General features: G+C 38.2%; 2 protein-coding genes and 1 long non-coding RNA gene across 3 annotated transcripts in view; 2 read left to right on the top strand and 1 right to left on the bottom strand.

Annotated features, from left to right (window-relative positions):
* Positions 1 to 14,541, bottom strand: part of LOC116307638 (uncharacterized) — a 40,925-nt gene extending 26,384 nt beyond the window's left edge. The window contains exons 1-6 of the mRNA XM_031717915.2: positions 14,054 to 14,541; positions 11,870 to 11,931; positions 7,028 to 8,810; positions 6,471 to 6,534; positions 5,485 to 5,563; positions 1,668 to 5,250 (exon numbers count right to left, since the gene is read on the bottom strand). Of these exons, the coding sequence (XP_031573775.1) occupies positions 1,668 to 5,250; positions 5,485 to 5,563; positions 6,471 to 6,534; positions 7,028 to 8,810; positions 11,870 to 11,931; positions 14,054 to 14,152 (5,670 nt within the window). The 5' untranslated portion in view covers positions 14,153 to 14,541. The remainder of the gene's footprint in view (positions 1 to 1,667; positions 5,251 to 5,484; positions 5,564 to 6,470; positions 6,535 to 7,027; positions 8,811 to 11,869; positions 11,932 to 14,053) is intronic.
* Positions 8,137 to 11,757, top strand: LOC116307665 (uncharacterized). The gene is made up of 2 exons (XR_004198432.2): positions 8,137 to 8,250; positions 8,431 to 11,757. It is a non-coding gene; the product is annotated as an uncharacterized LOC116307665 (long non-coding RNA).
* Positions 14,542 to 14,622: 81 nt separating the features above from the next.
* LOC148907033 (uncharacterized) lies at positions 14,623 to 16,819 on the top strand. Its single transcript, XM_089036639.1, has 4 exons — positions 14,623 to 14,724; positions 15,040 to 15,190; positions 15,355 to 15,530; positions 15,752 to 16,819. Exons 1-4 carry the CDS (start codon positions 14,690 to 14,692, stop codon positions 16,782 to 16,784), a joined length of 1,395 nt encoding a protein of 464 aa, XP_088892765.1. The 5' UTR covers positions 14,623 to 14,689; the 3' UTR covers positions 16,785 to 16,819.
* Positions 16,820 to 16,848: the final 29 nt, after the last annotated feature.

Here is a 16,848-nt window from a genome sequence, read left to right as displayed (position 1 = left end):
TGCGGCAAAAGCATTCAATCTACGAAATTAATTTCCAATTGTGAATGTAATGCCGATTCGATCTCAAAAGCGCAGAAAGGGTTCCAGCAATGGATGCGCAAATGAAGCGGCAAATGCATGGTATTGAAAGCACCAATTAGTTTAAGAACTGAAATACAAGAAAAGCAAACGCAAACCAGAATAAGCCACCACAATTTCCGAAAGAGCAAGTACGTTGTTTGGCGCATCATTTTAGTTTCATACATCTACACTAACACTTGAAGTCTTGAATAATACGTTTGTAGAGTTTGGCACAGTTTTTTGACAGCGCAGAAACTTATTGGTGGTTTACGTCTGCCATATCCATAAAATGAAAAACAAAACACAACCTTGTATCGCATGAATATATATTTTGATCAATATTAAAATCCATATTTATCAAAACAATTTTTTGTCACTTCATATTTTATTTACATTTTGCTTTAACAACATTATATTTACATTTCATAGTTGGTGTTTCGTGCTCATTTTCTAAGGTGCAACCTTAAATTTTTCCCATTTCAAACAACGTGAGCATGCAATCTCCTCAATCTCAATTTATCGATGCTTATGGATGAGAAAATAACTCTCTTAAGATTTTTATTTTAACAAATGCTCTACAAAGAGGCACTGGATTCACTTTGACCTAAATTTTAAAAGTGGCTTATCTTAATCAAACTTGTAACTTCAATATATATAGCTAAACTAAACGAAATGTTCATCAGGGTTAGTGCGCATCTGTAAAGATGAATAACTTGACGGGCCACGAAGTGAAAAATTCTGTTTTAGTTTGAGAATCAAGAAACAAGTTTTAGTAATGTTCCAGTTCGAATTTTCTTCGAAAGTATCGTAGAAATTATCAAATTTGTGGTATGTCGCCCATAAAGTTTGCATGCGCGCAATAAAATGCACACGATCCTAGCGTGATGTGCGACAATCGTGACGGTGCCCTTTCATAGCGTTTGATTGGATAACCACCAGTATCAAGAAACGTGACTTTTTCAATTTCATCTGTAGATAGATGGGTTTCACGGCAGGAATGTTGCGGGGCAGGAAAAACACAATGTTTTGGCATGGCTTTCATTGCCCAAAAAAGAAAATTTCTAGTCTTTTGCCCCACATTATTGCTGTCGTAAACCTATGAGACTATATACACTATTCGTATAAAAGCTGGTTGTGTTAACGTACGAGTAACGCTTGAATAAAAGCCTTAATACACGGATATAAACTATTAGTCAAATCCAGCTAGTGGTCATCCATGATCAGTGATCATCAATGCTGCGTTCTGATTGGATGAGCTACTACTAAATCTTGTTTGCTTCTATATATTTGACCGACTAGTTGGATTTGACTAAAACAATTAATACTCTCGTACTCATGGCCTATGAGTCAATAGACCATTCGGGCTCAAGGACTAATTGCTAAATAACCATATTGATGGTTTGCAATCATTTCCAATAAAAGGCAAAGAAAAAGAGACCTCGTTGGTAATATTAACATGAAATACAACCAACATGGCCACGAAGGTATAACGTTATTAACCAAGTATTCCTAAATAGCGAAAATATTGCGCGCCCAAACTAGAGGTATATTCTATTTGTTGACCTAAATCTACTATTATTGTAAATAGACTAAGACATTGCGCTTACCCTTTCATCACTGCTTTTTGATTTTTCTTTTTGGGAGACAGTTTGAGGCTGGTCTGCCGTGCTTTTCATGTGCTTATCAGGACGAGATGACGCCTTCTTGGTAGGGTGCAGTGATTTTCTCTTCTTTTTAGCATTCATTTTTGATTTTAACTTTACTTTTAAATCGGTTTTAGCTCTAGAGTCAGTACTATTTGATTTTTTCAGTTCATTCGTGCTGTCCTTGGTGGAATCGCCTACATCGCGCACAGGAATCTTAGATGGTGTAAGATTTGTGTCTTTATAAGTGTTTGACGATGTGTGTGGGTGATCAACGTCTTCATGATCTTCTCCTGCGACAACCTCTTCACTGGGTGGCTGGCTTCGCTGGGAATGAGTGGAGTCTAAAGCATGACCTTTCTCTTTCCATCCTCGCATTCTCTCTCGAACTAACTGAAGCCTCTCCTTAGAAACAGCTAGAGAATTAGAAACTTTAGTTTCCGAGAATCGTTTTCGCTGTCTTTTGTTCTGTTGACGTTTCTTCGGGGTACCAAGCTGTTGTTTAATTTTCTCGAAGAATTCTTTACGGCTTTTTTCGAAGTGTTCTGAGACCCATTCATCTTTGTCCTTTGATGGAGACTCCGGACTTATACCACAATCTTTGGAAGCCCCCTGAGGATCATGGGGTCTCGATAACGTATCACATGGTACATCATGATCAGTTTCCATGTGTTCTGATTGGTCGGCTGCTGAAGTTTCTTGTCTGTCAATCACGCCCTCCGTCTTTATCTCGGGACGTGGTACTACTTGACAAGTTTCTGTTGTCGAAAATGAAGATTCTACGCAGGGATATACTGATTCCACTTCAGTTTTAACAACCAGGTCGATCCCAATAGCCGAGGTCGGTGCTTCACAGATACTAACAGTTTGATCCTCTTTGGCAGGGTCTGTTCGCGTTGATCCAATATTACAGTCATAACCAAGGGTTTTTGTCGAATCGCCCTGTGCATCACTAGTAGAACTGAAACCTATAACGTCACTCACATTGCTATTTTTCTCAGCATTTTCAACGTTTTTCTGTGAGCTAGTTTTGTCTTCAGCAGAGGTTTGAGCGGAGGTGTGCAAAGCTTCACCTGTCTTGCCTCGGCCTCCTCGTAATGCGCCCTGCAGAATCTCCAGTCGTTTGTTCTTGGTATTACTTATATCTTCCGAAATCCTTTTCTCCAAGACATTCAAGTGTTCTAGTTCGATAGACAATGCCTGTAACTTCAATCGTGTTGCTTTGGCTTTAGCTTGAATGTCTTGTAAAGATTTAAGTTGTTTCTGTTCTTCGTGTTCTAGATGAAGTAGCTCCTGTACATCGACTCCAGGTAGGTAAGTCAATGATTCGTTTCCACTTGTTGAGGAGTCAACGCTTTTCGTCCTTTTGTTCCGCTCCTCGGTGTCTGACCCGTCGGTTGTTTTTCGCTTCGATGATAAAAAGTCATACCTATTAGCACCTATATAATTCGACATTCCTGGGAAAATAAAGTCGCCAGGTCTGGAATCATCGTGTAATGACGCAGCTCGGGTTGCTTCATCATTTTTGATAGATGAGGTCTTTCTTGTTGAGCCAAGATCAAGAAGACCATACTGATGAAGCCTGACAACATTATCTGTCGTTCCTTCAGGGGTTGCTGATCGAGCTGTCGACTCTAATGAAATATATCCGCCATCTTTGTCATTGTGTTCAGTTCCCTCTAACGACCTCGCGATGCTGACTTCCGATTCCAAGGAAATGAGCGCGCTATTTTTCTCACTTGGTAGAGGTGTCACGATCAAAGATCTTGGGGATGCCTGAAGAACTGTTGCGAACTTGGACTGACTAGTTTCTTTCTCGTGTGTCGCTGAACTCAATGAATGTACTCCAGAAACAAACTGATCCCCATCCTTCTTAATCATCCCAGTAGCAGGGACCAGCCTTGAAGTTTGTGGTGGATTGCTCCCACCAGCGTCAAATCTTGCATAACTAGTATCTCTATCAAATGATGCAGCTCTCACTGAGCGCCTGGCTGTCGGCATCAAAGAAGGTATGTTTTCTAGAGAAGACGTTCTCTGATGCTTGTGTATTTTGTCCTTGTCCAATGAGAATCCACCCTCAGTGCCACTGAATTCTCGTACCTCAGGTTTACCAAGGCGATATGCAGTAGTCGCCTCATGATCTTTGTAGCTGTGTCTTTTCTTTGATGCTCCTGCTTGCTGCAATGACGGAATGTAGCTTGACGCACTCAGATCAATCATTGGTTGTACTGGAACATTTTCGCCTTTATTAGCGTTCATTGTCGAAGAAACTTTAAACACATGAGGCCCAGAAACACTGGACATTCCAGTAGGAAACCTCTCGTACGATGTTGAGCCTAGTCTGTCACAAGGGTTAGGCACCTCTGGAAAAAAAGAACTTCTGCTTGTAGGACATGAATCCAAACTAACACTTCTGTGCTGTCTAAGTCGTCTTTGTATAGCACTGGACGTTATTGGTGGTTTACGAAGTAAAGTGTCAGTTAGTTTGAGTGTGGTGTCTGTTTGCTCTTGGTTAGGAGCAAGACATTTCTTGGCTTCCACGAATCGGGTTCGGGAAGAGCTCACATTTGGCGCAAGACTAGCCGCTAAGGAAACACCATCAGCTTGTTTCTTGTTGGCATACTTTAGCGCTAAAGCACGACGTACATGCGGTGGGAGGTTCAATCTTGATAGGTCTAGAGATGGAACTGATGTTACACTGATCGGCGATATGTTGGATTCTTTACGTACAGACGGACTGACAGGGGATACCGAACTCTTTCGAGCCTCAGTCAAAGAAGGTGGTGTTGAGGCTGGCGACACAGGAACATCAAATTGTCTTTCAGTCTTAACAATAGCATTGCTGGACCATTTTGGGGCAGTCTTCTCGCGTAACTGGCCAATACTCGACGAGGAAGAAACTACAACTGTGGTTGAATTCGCAAAATCCCAATAACCATGGCCACTTTGCACGGTGTCTTTCCAAGGCTGAGCTCCAGCATTTGGCCGCCAACTTGATGTTGTTCGATTGGTGACTGTTGGTTTAACGGTGGTAGATGTTGCCACTTGTGAATGAGGTAAGACCAAGAAGTTAGTACTCATACTTAAGTCCATCATTTCTACACTGCTGCTTGTTTTAGAGACAGTGTTATCACTGCTCTCTGTCCTGGCGTCACGCTGAGATTTAATATCTTCCGATACCTGTTCCTTTCCATGAAAGTAAATACCAGACTGCAAGGGATGCCTGCTAGGTGTGTTCTCGTGATTTTCACTTTCCCTTCGTTTAATGACAGTCTTCGTGCTACTGTGTTTATGATCAACATCTTTGTTGTCGATATCTCCAAGGCTTTCACTTTGTCTTCCGGTGCTAATCATATTACTTATTCCACTACGTTCGCCTCTAGGTATGGCATCTCTATCCTTAGGCAGATCTCGAGGCAGAGCACTCGGCGATAAGCTGGAGTTACTGAGAAGCGTTGTATTAGTAGGCACAGCTTGCTGGTGTTCAATGCCTGGCTCAGTCTTGATTAGATTTCCTTGAGGGAATCTTTGGTGGTAACTACAGTACCTATGGAGTAAACAACAGATCATATGTTAGAACATTGAAGGATAGGTTGACACTGAACTATAACATTACATTCCTATGTGTATCTTAAACAAATACATAGAATGAAATTCATAAAGTATAGAGTGGCATCTCATGTCTTTATTAAAACAATAGAATTCAGGATGGCCGCCGGATCGGTAAAAAAGTCTATTAGCGAATGAAAAAAAGAGACTATTTGTATAGAATCATTATTACCTTTCAGAAGTCAAGGCCTCGCATTGCACACCATCGATATGAACAAAGCTGCATCGAGCTTGAGCATCACTAGCTTCTCCTGTGAAGTCCAACACGTAATTGATATCATAAGGAAGGTGCAAAACTGATAAACAAGCTAAATACTAGATGATAGATAACTATGCTGGGCAGGACTCGAAATAGAGTACGCACAAACTTGTAGAATATGATAGAATATGATATTATGTCTCAAGCTTTGTCATCATACTCATTCATTCATTTACTCGCTCATTCATTCTTTCACCCACTCTCTCATTCATTCTTTCACTCACTCTCTCATTTATTCCTTCACTCACTCGCTTATTGATGGTTTTCAACCATTCCCAAGAGAATTGAATAACAAAAGACACGTCGGCCATGTGGGAGGATATAACAAATGAATTCATTGACAATACTTTTGTTAAGTTCCTTCAACATGGCCGCCGTGAAAACCATCAATTTAGTCATTTATTCCTTCATTCATTCATTCATTCATTCATCCAAACAGTCGTTCATTTGAATATTTTTTTAGTATTTCATTTACTTTAAAGCAAGTTAAAATATCCCTTCCATCATTTTATTTCACTTCTCTTCATTTCAATCCAACCATTCATACATCCATTACTTCATTCGTTACTGGGAAACATTTATCAAAAGAAAAAAACAAGTAAATTCAAATGTAATTGCGGAACAAAACAGTATATCATGCATGAATGGTCTGAAGCATATACACTGTAATATATTATAATATACTACCAAACATATTGTCTACTGTACATGTAAAGTGACACGAAAGGCAGAAATCATAGTTTAACTCGATACCCAAACAAAATTGACCTTGATTTCTTAACATTCTTTAAAGTTGTATGGATGATAGAGAGATTATATACATATATATATAATTTGTCGATAATCACAAAATGCATAAATAACAAGGCCCAGAAATATGAGTTTCTGCAAGGACTTACCGTGTGTAGACTCGAGTCGTTCTTGGACATTCCCATCATCAGGATTATCAGTCGCTTCAGCATCCTACATTTAAAATACAAAAACTATAAACATTGAGAATGAAGTCGATTTGTAATCACAAAAAAGTAATAATTCAATTTGATTCTTAAATTCACAATAATTGTTAAGTTGTTTGTAGAAATTACATACAAAAGCCTAAAAGTTTGTACTATAAAATTAATACTGTATATTCTAAATAGGCATCGTTTCTTTTTAGATCATATTTCTGACCCCTGTATATCTGAATAAATTCTAATGCCATTGACAATTATTCCAAGTCATGAAAAACAACATTATCAAACTATATACGACAAATGTGCTTTCAAGTACCTTACCAATATAAATCATTTCTAAATATTGTGCTCAATGAATCAAAGAATTCTAAATAATCAACTATAAATAATCGTATATAAACGGTTTGTAGTACGTGATCTAAGAAATCTCGAGTATAATCAAGATAATTTATTCCATAAGAGATGAACACGTTATTGATTTGAAAAAATACATGGAGTTTTACCTCTGATGGATCGGTACGTTCTTTCTTCATTTTGATTAAAGCGTTGAGCCTCTCTACTTCCTCATCTGCCATTAAATTGTTTCCTAAAGTCGGTTCTTTCTGCTCCGCATTAATAAAAGTGTTAGTAATCGCCGAAGAACCTACAACGGAACTTATGTCGGAATTTTGTGGTTGCGTGACATAATTGTCCCGACGTAAACGAGGCGAGGTCCTTCGTATTGATGACGTTTCAGTCACACAAGACTTGTTCGGATGGGATTTAGCGGCTTTTATTCCTCTCGATTGCACTCCAAATTCGTCAGAGGGAAGCTCAACATTAGAATCTGTGAAATATTTTAAAGAATGGCCAAGATTCATATCCCTATTATCATCAGAATCACGTATCCGCCTTGGCCTAATGGATCGTGTGTCTTCGCTTGACCCTACCCTACTGAGTGGAATTTGTTCACTTGTGATGACTTCAGCCTTCAATTCCTCCGGACTTCCGGTCACAGGATCCGGAAAACCATGTGTAAAATATGCTCCTTGCTCAACATTCTTCCCGTCAGTGGGATGACTGAAGCTCCTTCCCACATCGCTAGGTTCTTCCTGATTATTCACTCTTGAATCACGATTACCCAAATCCTTCTTTCTGGGCTGATTGTCTTTGAATAATGTTTGGTTAAATTTTTTAAATGAATCAGACTGACGTTGGCTACCTCGAAGTCCAAAATACGCTCCCGAGCGCGTAGTCACGCCTTTAGGATTGTCGTGAAGAGCATCACTGTTTTCTAAGGACAAAGTGTTTGAGGAACCGAAGTTTTGCCCAGCACATGTTGACACTCTTTGGTTTTCGGAAACCCAAGTTTGATTCTTAAAATGCCTCGTGCGGTTTTGGCGGTTTCCGAAACTATTCCTGCTCTTTTCGGGCACGAATTCCGAATAGATATTAGAGTCGTTGATTTGTTCGTTATGATTCCTTCCTGACCGGGAGGTCATGTTATCAGAGCGGCACGTTCTAGAAGGAACACCCATGACGGGCGAGGCTCTCTTGGGGCAACCGTTCCCGTTTTCGCCCACGCGACTAAAGAATATCGAACTGTCGGGAGAGCCAGAAAAGCCACGAGATTCTCTCGGAAAAGATTCGTCAAGAGATTTTCTTTCTGTAGCATCCCGTGAAAATTGATCTCTGGCTCGTCGTAAGCGGCTACTCCAAGAAGAATCCGACTGATTTGCCTGACCAGGTAGGTTAGTGGGATTATCAGACAAAGTTGATTCTTGTGACTGAGGATGAAAATTGAAGTACTGTTCTTGGCCCAAGAACGGACTTTCGCTTCTGATGGAGCCACTACTTCTCCCGAATCGGTCTTCACTTCCCATGCTCTCATTCATTATTCCAAAGTCACGCTTGTGTCCCATTTCAGAACCGCCAACCGGAAATGCCTGAAACTGAAATGAATTCCCGTGCTTTTGAAAGTGACGTGGGTTCCGGTTTCCTTTACCTTTCCTGTGGTGTTGCCATCCTCTAGCATCTCTCTGAGACTGGTGACGTGTCCGGAAGGAAATGTCCTTTCCGTTCGAATTCTTTCGCTTGTGTCGAGTTCTATTGCGGTATGAAGTATTGCCGCTGACCTCAACAGAAGAAGGTACTCGCATTTGGTTCAGTGCTTCCCAGTCTTTTGACCGTTGTTGTTTTTTCCATGTGTGATAGCGTTCTTGATGGGCGTCAGCGTGAAGGTGCTTTGTGAATGAAAGAAGCTCCACGAAAGTTTCCTTGCATAGAGTGCATTCGTGTACACAATCCCTAAAATCCAACGAAACCACTTTTTAGAACATGGAAATATTTCTAGTTTTTATAAGGAAATCTATGTATGTCAAGTAACTGGTCAAAGTGACAACAAGAATCTGCAAGATGTTAATCAAAGTGCACCTAGACCCTGAGACAATACTTTAGGTATTGATTCTACCTAAGGTAGAAATGAAGAAATATTTCATCATTCAACTACTGTATTCACTTTATGTAGAATCAATACTCAAAGTATTGTATCTGAGGTTAAGTGCACTTTAACTCTGCATAAAGAGGCAATCTGGAGTAAGTAATTCACTAAATAATAGTTGACTTTAAGCAAAGGAAATGGGAAGTGAAAGGTGCGATAAAATTAATTCTTCCTTCAATTTAAAAAACGCAAACAAATAGTGTTATTGCAATGGCAGATCCAGGATGATTTCAAAGGGGGAGGGGTGGCTAATACAAAAATGTCAGTATACAGCTTTTTTTGGATTGACAAATAGATAGTATGGGGCCTCCATTTTGGCTGTACTGTACTGACAAGTAAACAGTTTGTGGCAAACTATTTGGCCACAAGAGAAAGAGAAAAAGAAATCACAGCCTCTTAGACAAAGCAGATCATTCCAATCATCATGAGTAAAGTTTAGTCATGTACTGAATTGACAAGTAAACAGCTTGTGGCCAACATTTTAACCAAAAGAGAAGAAGAAAAGAGAAATTATTACAGCCTCTAGGACTAAGCAGATCGTTACATTCATCAGGAACAAATGCTGAAGAGTGCAAAAAATGAATGGAATGAAATCTTACTCGGGTACTATGTAGTTTGTGGCCAACATTTTGACCACAAGAGAAGGAAAGAAAAACCTTCCAAGTCTCTAGGACTGCAAGAAGATTGCTCTATTCAACAAAGGAGGTTTTGTATCTATTGACCTTGACAAATGACAAAGTTTGTACATGTACATGTAGCTATTATTGTGGCAATTAGGAAAGAGTATGGGATACTAAACCCATTCTGATGCAGCTGAATGGTTTCTGCTTCAAAAGCAAATTCAGTCCCACCAAAAATTTAATATAATCACCATAAAAGCAAATTCAAAGACCACAATAAAAATACAATAAGCCATGAAATAAATGATGATGATATTGACCGGGTCGGTGCCCCATACAAGAATTCTGCTAGATTTTTAGATTTGGTAAGAAAACACTTCTTTAGTTTTTCGAAAATTTAAGCAGAGAGATAAAACTAACTTTATCAGAATAGATGGTTAGGCCAAACAAAAAAATAAGTGTGTTTCCTGCTGCATGAGAAAAATAATTGGGGTCGGCAGGTCAGATTTTTTTTACTGATACAACAGTAGCCTGCGTGCAGCCGAACTAGCTAACTGTTTAGTCCGTCTGCAAACCAGCGACAGCTTTCTTGTTCCGTTACCCCCAGCAGCATACCTGGATTTCAGTACACATTCTGATTGGCTCTTACTTATAAGTTTGCTGATTGGCTATAATTTTCAGTCTCTATTCAAATTTCAGGCTAGTTTGTTTATATGATTTCACGTGCATTGCTTCTTACCGGGAATAAGACTCAAATTTATGTCTCGTTTATTGCTAGTAATAATTATAATTTGTATTTTATGTCCTCAAGAGTTATCAAAGCACCATGTTTGTTATCTTGTAGAAGGAAAGTCAAAGTTAAACGTGAAGTGTGAGTTGGAGATTTATTTTCAATCAACAGAGCGAGTATATATGCAAGTTGCGCTTTCAAACCTTGTCAAAGAGACAAAGTTTAATCCAACTGCAACACAAACTTGAAACCTTGCGTGACATACACAAGGAGAATATGTTGCCTGTTGAGACAAATGAGCTAAAGAGAGGATCAGCAGAGGATATGAAGTGTGTACCCCTAAAAGCCGTATCGAAGGGACTAGCAAAGATAATACATCATGTGTTCGCACATGCAAAAGAAAAAATTCCCGCTGTTCCTCCTTATTCGCCAATTCAGAAAGAAGCCCGTCTGTTAAGTCAATATGTACAGATCTGTCCGACAAGGTGAAATGAACAACCAAAGAAAAGCTAAGGAGAGAATGCTACCAGAAGAATCTCTGGGCAAGATGCTGGTTTGCTGGGTCACGATTTGTGTCTTTGCTTTGCAGATGGACTATAAGAGAGAAAAGTTTGGCTGCACGCAGGCTAATACAACAGTGGAAATGAGCTTACTTGGAACCCTGTGGTGCATTTGGGAATTAAAAAAATATATTAGGGTTGGCAAAAATCGGCAAGAAAATAAGGGTCGGTCGCACAACAGGAAACACACTTATTTTTGTGTTTGGCCTTATATATATGTATGATAACATAATGTGGTCAATTGCCATCCAACCAGAAATCAATTGGATATAATCTAACACAATAAAAGGACAGAGTCTATTTGTAAAATGGGTGACAAATAACATCAATAGAGAACAAATATATCTAAATAAACAATAATAATAATATACAAGTGACAATAATAGCAAAGTCTGCATCCACTATTACTGGTTTGCAATCATTCTCAAGGGAGTTAAATAACAAAAGACATGGCATCCATGTTGGTTGGTTTAACAAAAGGATTCATTTACAAGTCTTTTGTCAAATTCAACCAAAATGAAGGCTACAGTGTATGGCATCATAATCATGTACATAGGTTGAATAGGTGAGTGTTTGTTTGTAGTTTTGTGAAAGTCTCAACAGCTTTAAAGTGCCTATGACACCTAACTCAAAATTTTCAGCATTGATTCTAAATGAAGTAAATAGTTGAATGGTAAAATATTTTTATAGGGTTTGAGTGACGCATCTTGGAGATATCAAGGCTTATACTCCCAATATGTTAATGGTGTGACGTTAAAGGAGGCATTATTAAATATACAAACTTTTTCTGGGGCAGTAAAATATCCTGTATAAAACATCATTGCCTTACTTAGGATTTAAAGAAAGGTTCTAGCAAAAAACAATTCTCACGTCATTAGCAATAAAGATTACTATTTAAACTTGGTAAAAAAGGTGTAGGTATTGCACATAAGTCAGTAAAATACTAAACCTCATACCTTCCCTTGGCTTTGTTAAGTTTTCCATGATGTAGCATTGTCCATGTGTGCTCCTGTAATTCCTAATAAATAAACAAAATATATAACATTAAATACCTTTACCAAGCCATATAAATTTATGTAAACTTTATAAGATACTTTATAATGCTGATTCCAAATATGAAAAGAAAAAATGGAGTGTCAGAAGGCAGCAATATTATTATTAGTGTGGCGCACCTAACCGTGGCTATGCAAATTCTTTTTCAATTTTTTTTCAATTTTTTTACCAATGCCATGGAAACTTTTCCCGCCAAGTGTTTCCATCAATTACAGTGCAACTACTGTAACCGGGGCCACTTAGACAGCTAGACAAGAGAACCAAGTAAAATGCAGAATGAAAACAATGCATCCAAACTTTGGAACTATTTAGACAGTCTGCACAAGAATAGCCCACTTCTGAGATATGTTTCACTTGTCACGCACAAAGGTTTCAGTATAAGGCTACATGCTAAATTAAATTTATTCTTACCACCTGTCACGAATGACTGAGCATCTAGCACGTAGCCTCATACTGAAACCTTTGTGCGTGACAATCAAAGCATATCTTGGAGGTGGGCTACTGCAATTTGACCCTGGTGTTCCATCTAAACAACTAGATAGCCATTGTCATTTTCTTGTGGGAATAAAAAGATAAGTTGAAGGCTATTGTTTTCTGCTGATTTCTGATTGGCTCCACGACCCAACGTAGGAATGTATTGTTTTTGTTTTACAATTCGATTGGTTCTTGCTGTTTAAGTGGCATACATAGGTATAATCTATAATCATAATAGGTATCATCTAGGTAAATTCTAGCTATTTATTTAAGTTATTGTCGCAAGGAGTACTACAAAATTTTAAATATTTGTGATCTTGCTGAGTCAATTCACATACAAATGCACAAATTCTGGCTGTCTGATTGGCTGACTAGCAAAATAATCAATTTGGGTGACCATCATTAGGCACATTACAATGTAATAATATCCCTATGTACTCAAAGCAATATTATTAATATTGCTGTGTATTTTAAAAAGCAATGTTATCAATATTGCTGTCTGCTGAAATAGCTGACAGCATTATTAATAATATTGCTTTGAGTAGACAGTAATATTGATAATATTGCTTTGAATACACAGCAATATTAATTATGCAGCATCCTTTCTGGATTGACAAATAGGTAAGTAAATGAAACCACCAAGTTAGTTGTTTCAAAACTATGCAGATCCTATTCAAAATCCAGGCAGCCGTACTGAAATAAAATAATTTTTTCCACTTGCTCTCTTATTCAAAAGATGATCTGCAATAATGTGGGATGCACAATCCAAACAATATTAATACCTCCAAACAATTTAGGCATGTTAACCACCCCCCCCCCCCCCCCCAAAAACCTGGTTGAGGACCTTGGAATTCTTCAGGGATCGAGGGTGTTTTTTATGGAATTCTTCAAAGGTCGGGGGTGATGTTTTTGTGCTGGAATTCTTTGGGGGTCAGGGTCATTTTTGTGTTTTTTTGTGTGTGTAGTGCTGGGTTGAGGATCCCGATTTCACATGTATTCTTCAGGGGTAAGTCATGAACAGCAGGGAAATCCACAGGGATCTTAATGTGTCCAGGAATTTCTTAAGGCCAGTTTAGACTGTACGATTTTCATCTACAACTATCGTATACAACACGTTAGCGCCATGACACCTACAATTGTCATAGCTTTTTAAAACATGTTTTAAAATTCTACAACTTTTTTCGTGTTGCACGCGTCTGTCGTAGGTGAGCTTTACGCTTGATTTACACACTATGACTCGAGTTGTAGGATGGCGCAAGTGTGTTGTATACAACAGTTGTAGGCGAAAATCATAACGTCTAAACCGGCCTTTAGGGGGTTCTTAAAAACTTAGGTCCTCAAAATGTATCTAATAGCCCAATTCACCAAAAAATAAAAGTTACAGAATCAATACCATGACACTACTGCAAAGAAAAATAAAACCAAATATTAAACTGGTTATTATAAAACAGAACAGTGTCTTTGTTGATTTAGGAGAAAAGGACAATAGGTTAGGTACTATACGAATATGAGTAAGCCTATAAGCTGATTTAAAATAAGACAACAAAATATAATGAAATTTCACATATTCATGATAAACTTTACATTTTGATCTCATGGTTTTTAAAGGTTACCTCTTTCGTAGAGAACTCAAGCTTGCAGAGCTCACAGAAGAAGTCACCAGCCATGCTAGCAACCGTAATATCGTTAGCTGTTCTATCCTCTTCATCCATGTGTAAATCTGGAGTAAGATTACATCCAACCTCTCTCAATAGTTGATACACAAGACTTCAACGTAAACACCACATCATCGAGAAACACGGCGACGTTAAGCTTCTGAACACAATTATCACGGCCGAAAAAGCCTTTTAGCTTGTCGTAAAGTTACGCGAAGCAAAAAGAAAGTAAGTGATATTGTGTTCAAGGTCGTCAAACACCAAGCGAGGTACGAGGAAAACCCTAAATTTCTTGAGCGTTAAAAATTAAATTTTGGATTTTTTTTTGGCCGGTACTTTCTAAACTTCTCACGGTCTTGGTGTTATTACAAATAAAGCGCCAAAAAGACCTTTTCTAACCGTAAAATATCTCAAACGTGACTTGTGCAAACACTAGAAGTGTTTTGCGCGCGGCCATTTTAAAAACTGAGTCTGCACAATTTGGTCAGCGGTAATAGGCAGCCCCTCCCTCTCCCCCTAATAATAGGCGACTTGCACTAAGAAATCACGTGACTTCTTGGATGGCAAACGCGCGCTATGTAAACAAACATCAAGATGGCCGCCGTCGCACCGGAAGGCGACAAAAACAGGTTAGTACAACCACTTAGACGTAACTTTTTAGCTTTTTTCTACCAAATATTGGTACCCATGGAGTCTTCAAGCATATTTTACTTTTCGATTGGTCCGAAAGAAAAATTCTTACGCTAATTTTTTCACCAAATCCAAAGCCGCTTCCTGTTTGTTATCGCAACTTTTTTTCGTGGTCTTTGACCTGGGACTTGCTTTTAAAGGGTTTTCCCCTAGAAAACTTTAAAAACAATACACTCTAAACACAGGACTTTATCCTTTGCTTTACTTTTCGCGAATTAAAATCGTCTTATTCCGAATTTTCACAATTCGTGTAGACCAACAAACAACTATGTTTGTTGTGTTCCTAAATGCACAAGCGATGGTCGACGTGATGATGGTTTGTCATTTCACCGCTTCCCTTGTCGAGAGGAAATAAGAAAACAGTGGATTGTTAAAATACGAAGAGACATCGGAGAAAACTTTAAGGTAAGATTTTACGTTGGTTACTGTTCATTACTAAATTTTTTACTAGATTTTATTGGTCAGTCTTATTTTACAGCGTCAAACTCGCTAAAAAATTTATTTGTATACAAAGCATATGTGAGCAGAAATAATTTACGAGTTTTTATGAATATTTATGCCTCGATTAGATAACATCGAACACCAGAGTATGTTCAAGACATTTTGACACTGATCAATATGAAGAAGAAAAGGATATATGTGGGCGCCGAAGATTAAAAAAGCATGCTATACCAACTCAGTTTGCATGGACCATCAACAAGCCTCCCAGACGCGTACTTGTGAGGAAGTTGCCAAATGCTGCTATGTAAGTAATAAACAATTCATGTTAATCATGCAAAGAGAAAGAGAAATCAAAACTTAACAAATGCTCTTGTTTTATCATTTTCAGTACAATTTGCTTATTAGTTGTTTTATATATATGTTGCTTTAAAAATTAAAGAAAAATTTATAGACATATAACACTATATTGAATGAAAAACCCAAAATACTTTCCTTTTAATAGCATCATTATGCATTTGTTTGTAGAAACAGATATACAACTGGAACTGATGTTCTTGAAAATGAAATAACAAAACTAAAGAAGGAAATAGAAGACCTGAAGGCCAGATTATCTGCCATGAAGATCTACAAATTTGGATGTGAAAGATTCACAAATGATAGCAATTCCATCAAATTTTATACTGGATTTCCTTCATATCAGCATTTTATTTTATTTTATGAATTTGTGCAGCCCTCTGCAGAAACCATGACATACTACTATGGAAGTAATATATCAGTTGGGTGCCCAGGCAGCAAAAAAATGTTACTTATTGATGAACTATTCCTATTTTTGGTTAGAATAAGACTGGGGTTGAAACTATTTGACCTGTCACATAGGTTTAATGTCAGTGAGTCAACTGTAAGCCGTAAGATTATTACCTGGGCCAATTACTTGTACTTCTTCCTTGGGATGCAGCCTATTTGGTCTTCTTTTCACACTGTTAAACAGAATATGTCCCCCCTATTTAAAATGTTATACCCAACTACCCATTGCATTATTGATTGCACAGAAATAAAAGTGCAAGTCCCAACATCCCTGAAACTGCAATCCCAGATGTACAGCAACTACAAGAGCTCAACCACTCTTAAAGGCTTGATTGGAATCACACCAAATGGTGCAGTGTGCTTTGTCAGCTCTCTGTATACAGGCTCAATTTCAGACAAAGAAATAACTGCACAGTCCGGTATTTTAGATCTTTTAGAGCCCCATACTAGCATTATGGCTGATAAAGGCTTTGACATTGATGATCTTTTAGTGAACAAGACAGTAGATCTTAACATACCCCCTTACTTATTAGAAAATAGTCAACTTAAGCCACAAGAAGTCATAGACACAAAGAAAATAGCCATGTTAAGAATTCATGTTGAAAGGGCTATCCGAAGGATAAAAGAATTTCACATTTTTGATGGCATTGTTCCCCTATCTTTACTAGGAAGTGTTAACCAGTTGTGGACTGTGTCATGTTTGTTGACTAACTTCCAAGGCCCCTTAATAAGAAGGGATTCTTCAAGGGCCTAGGGTCTAAATTTATAATAAATATTCATGCCAATTTACTCAGTTTTATGGTAATATATATATAATG

The sequence above is a fragment of the Actinia tenebrosa genome, unplaced genomic scaffold, assembly GCF_029948245.1.
Source record: "Actinia tenebrosa isolate PJP-AT-01 unplaced genomic scaffold, QUT_ActTen_1.0 PGA_scaffold4__44_contigs__length_22323623, whole genome shotgun sequence".
NCBI lineage: Eukaryota > Metazoa > Cnidaria > Anthozoa > Actiniaria > Actiniidae > Actinia > Actinia tenebrosa.
Note: the sequence above shows the minus strand (reverse complement) of the source record. Positions and strands in the feature narration are given on the sequence as shown.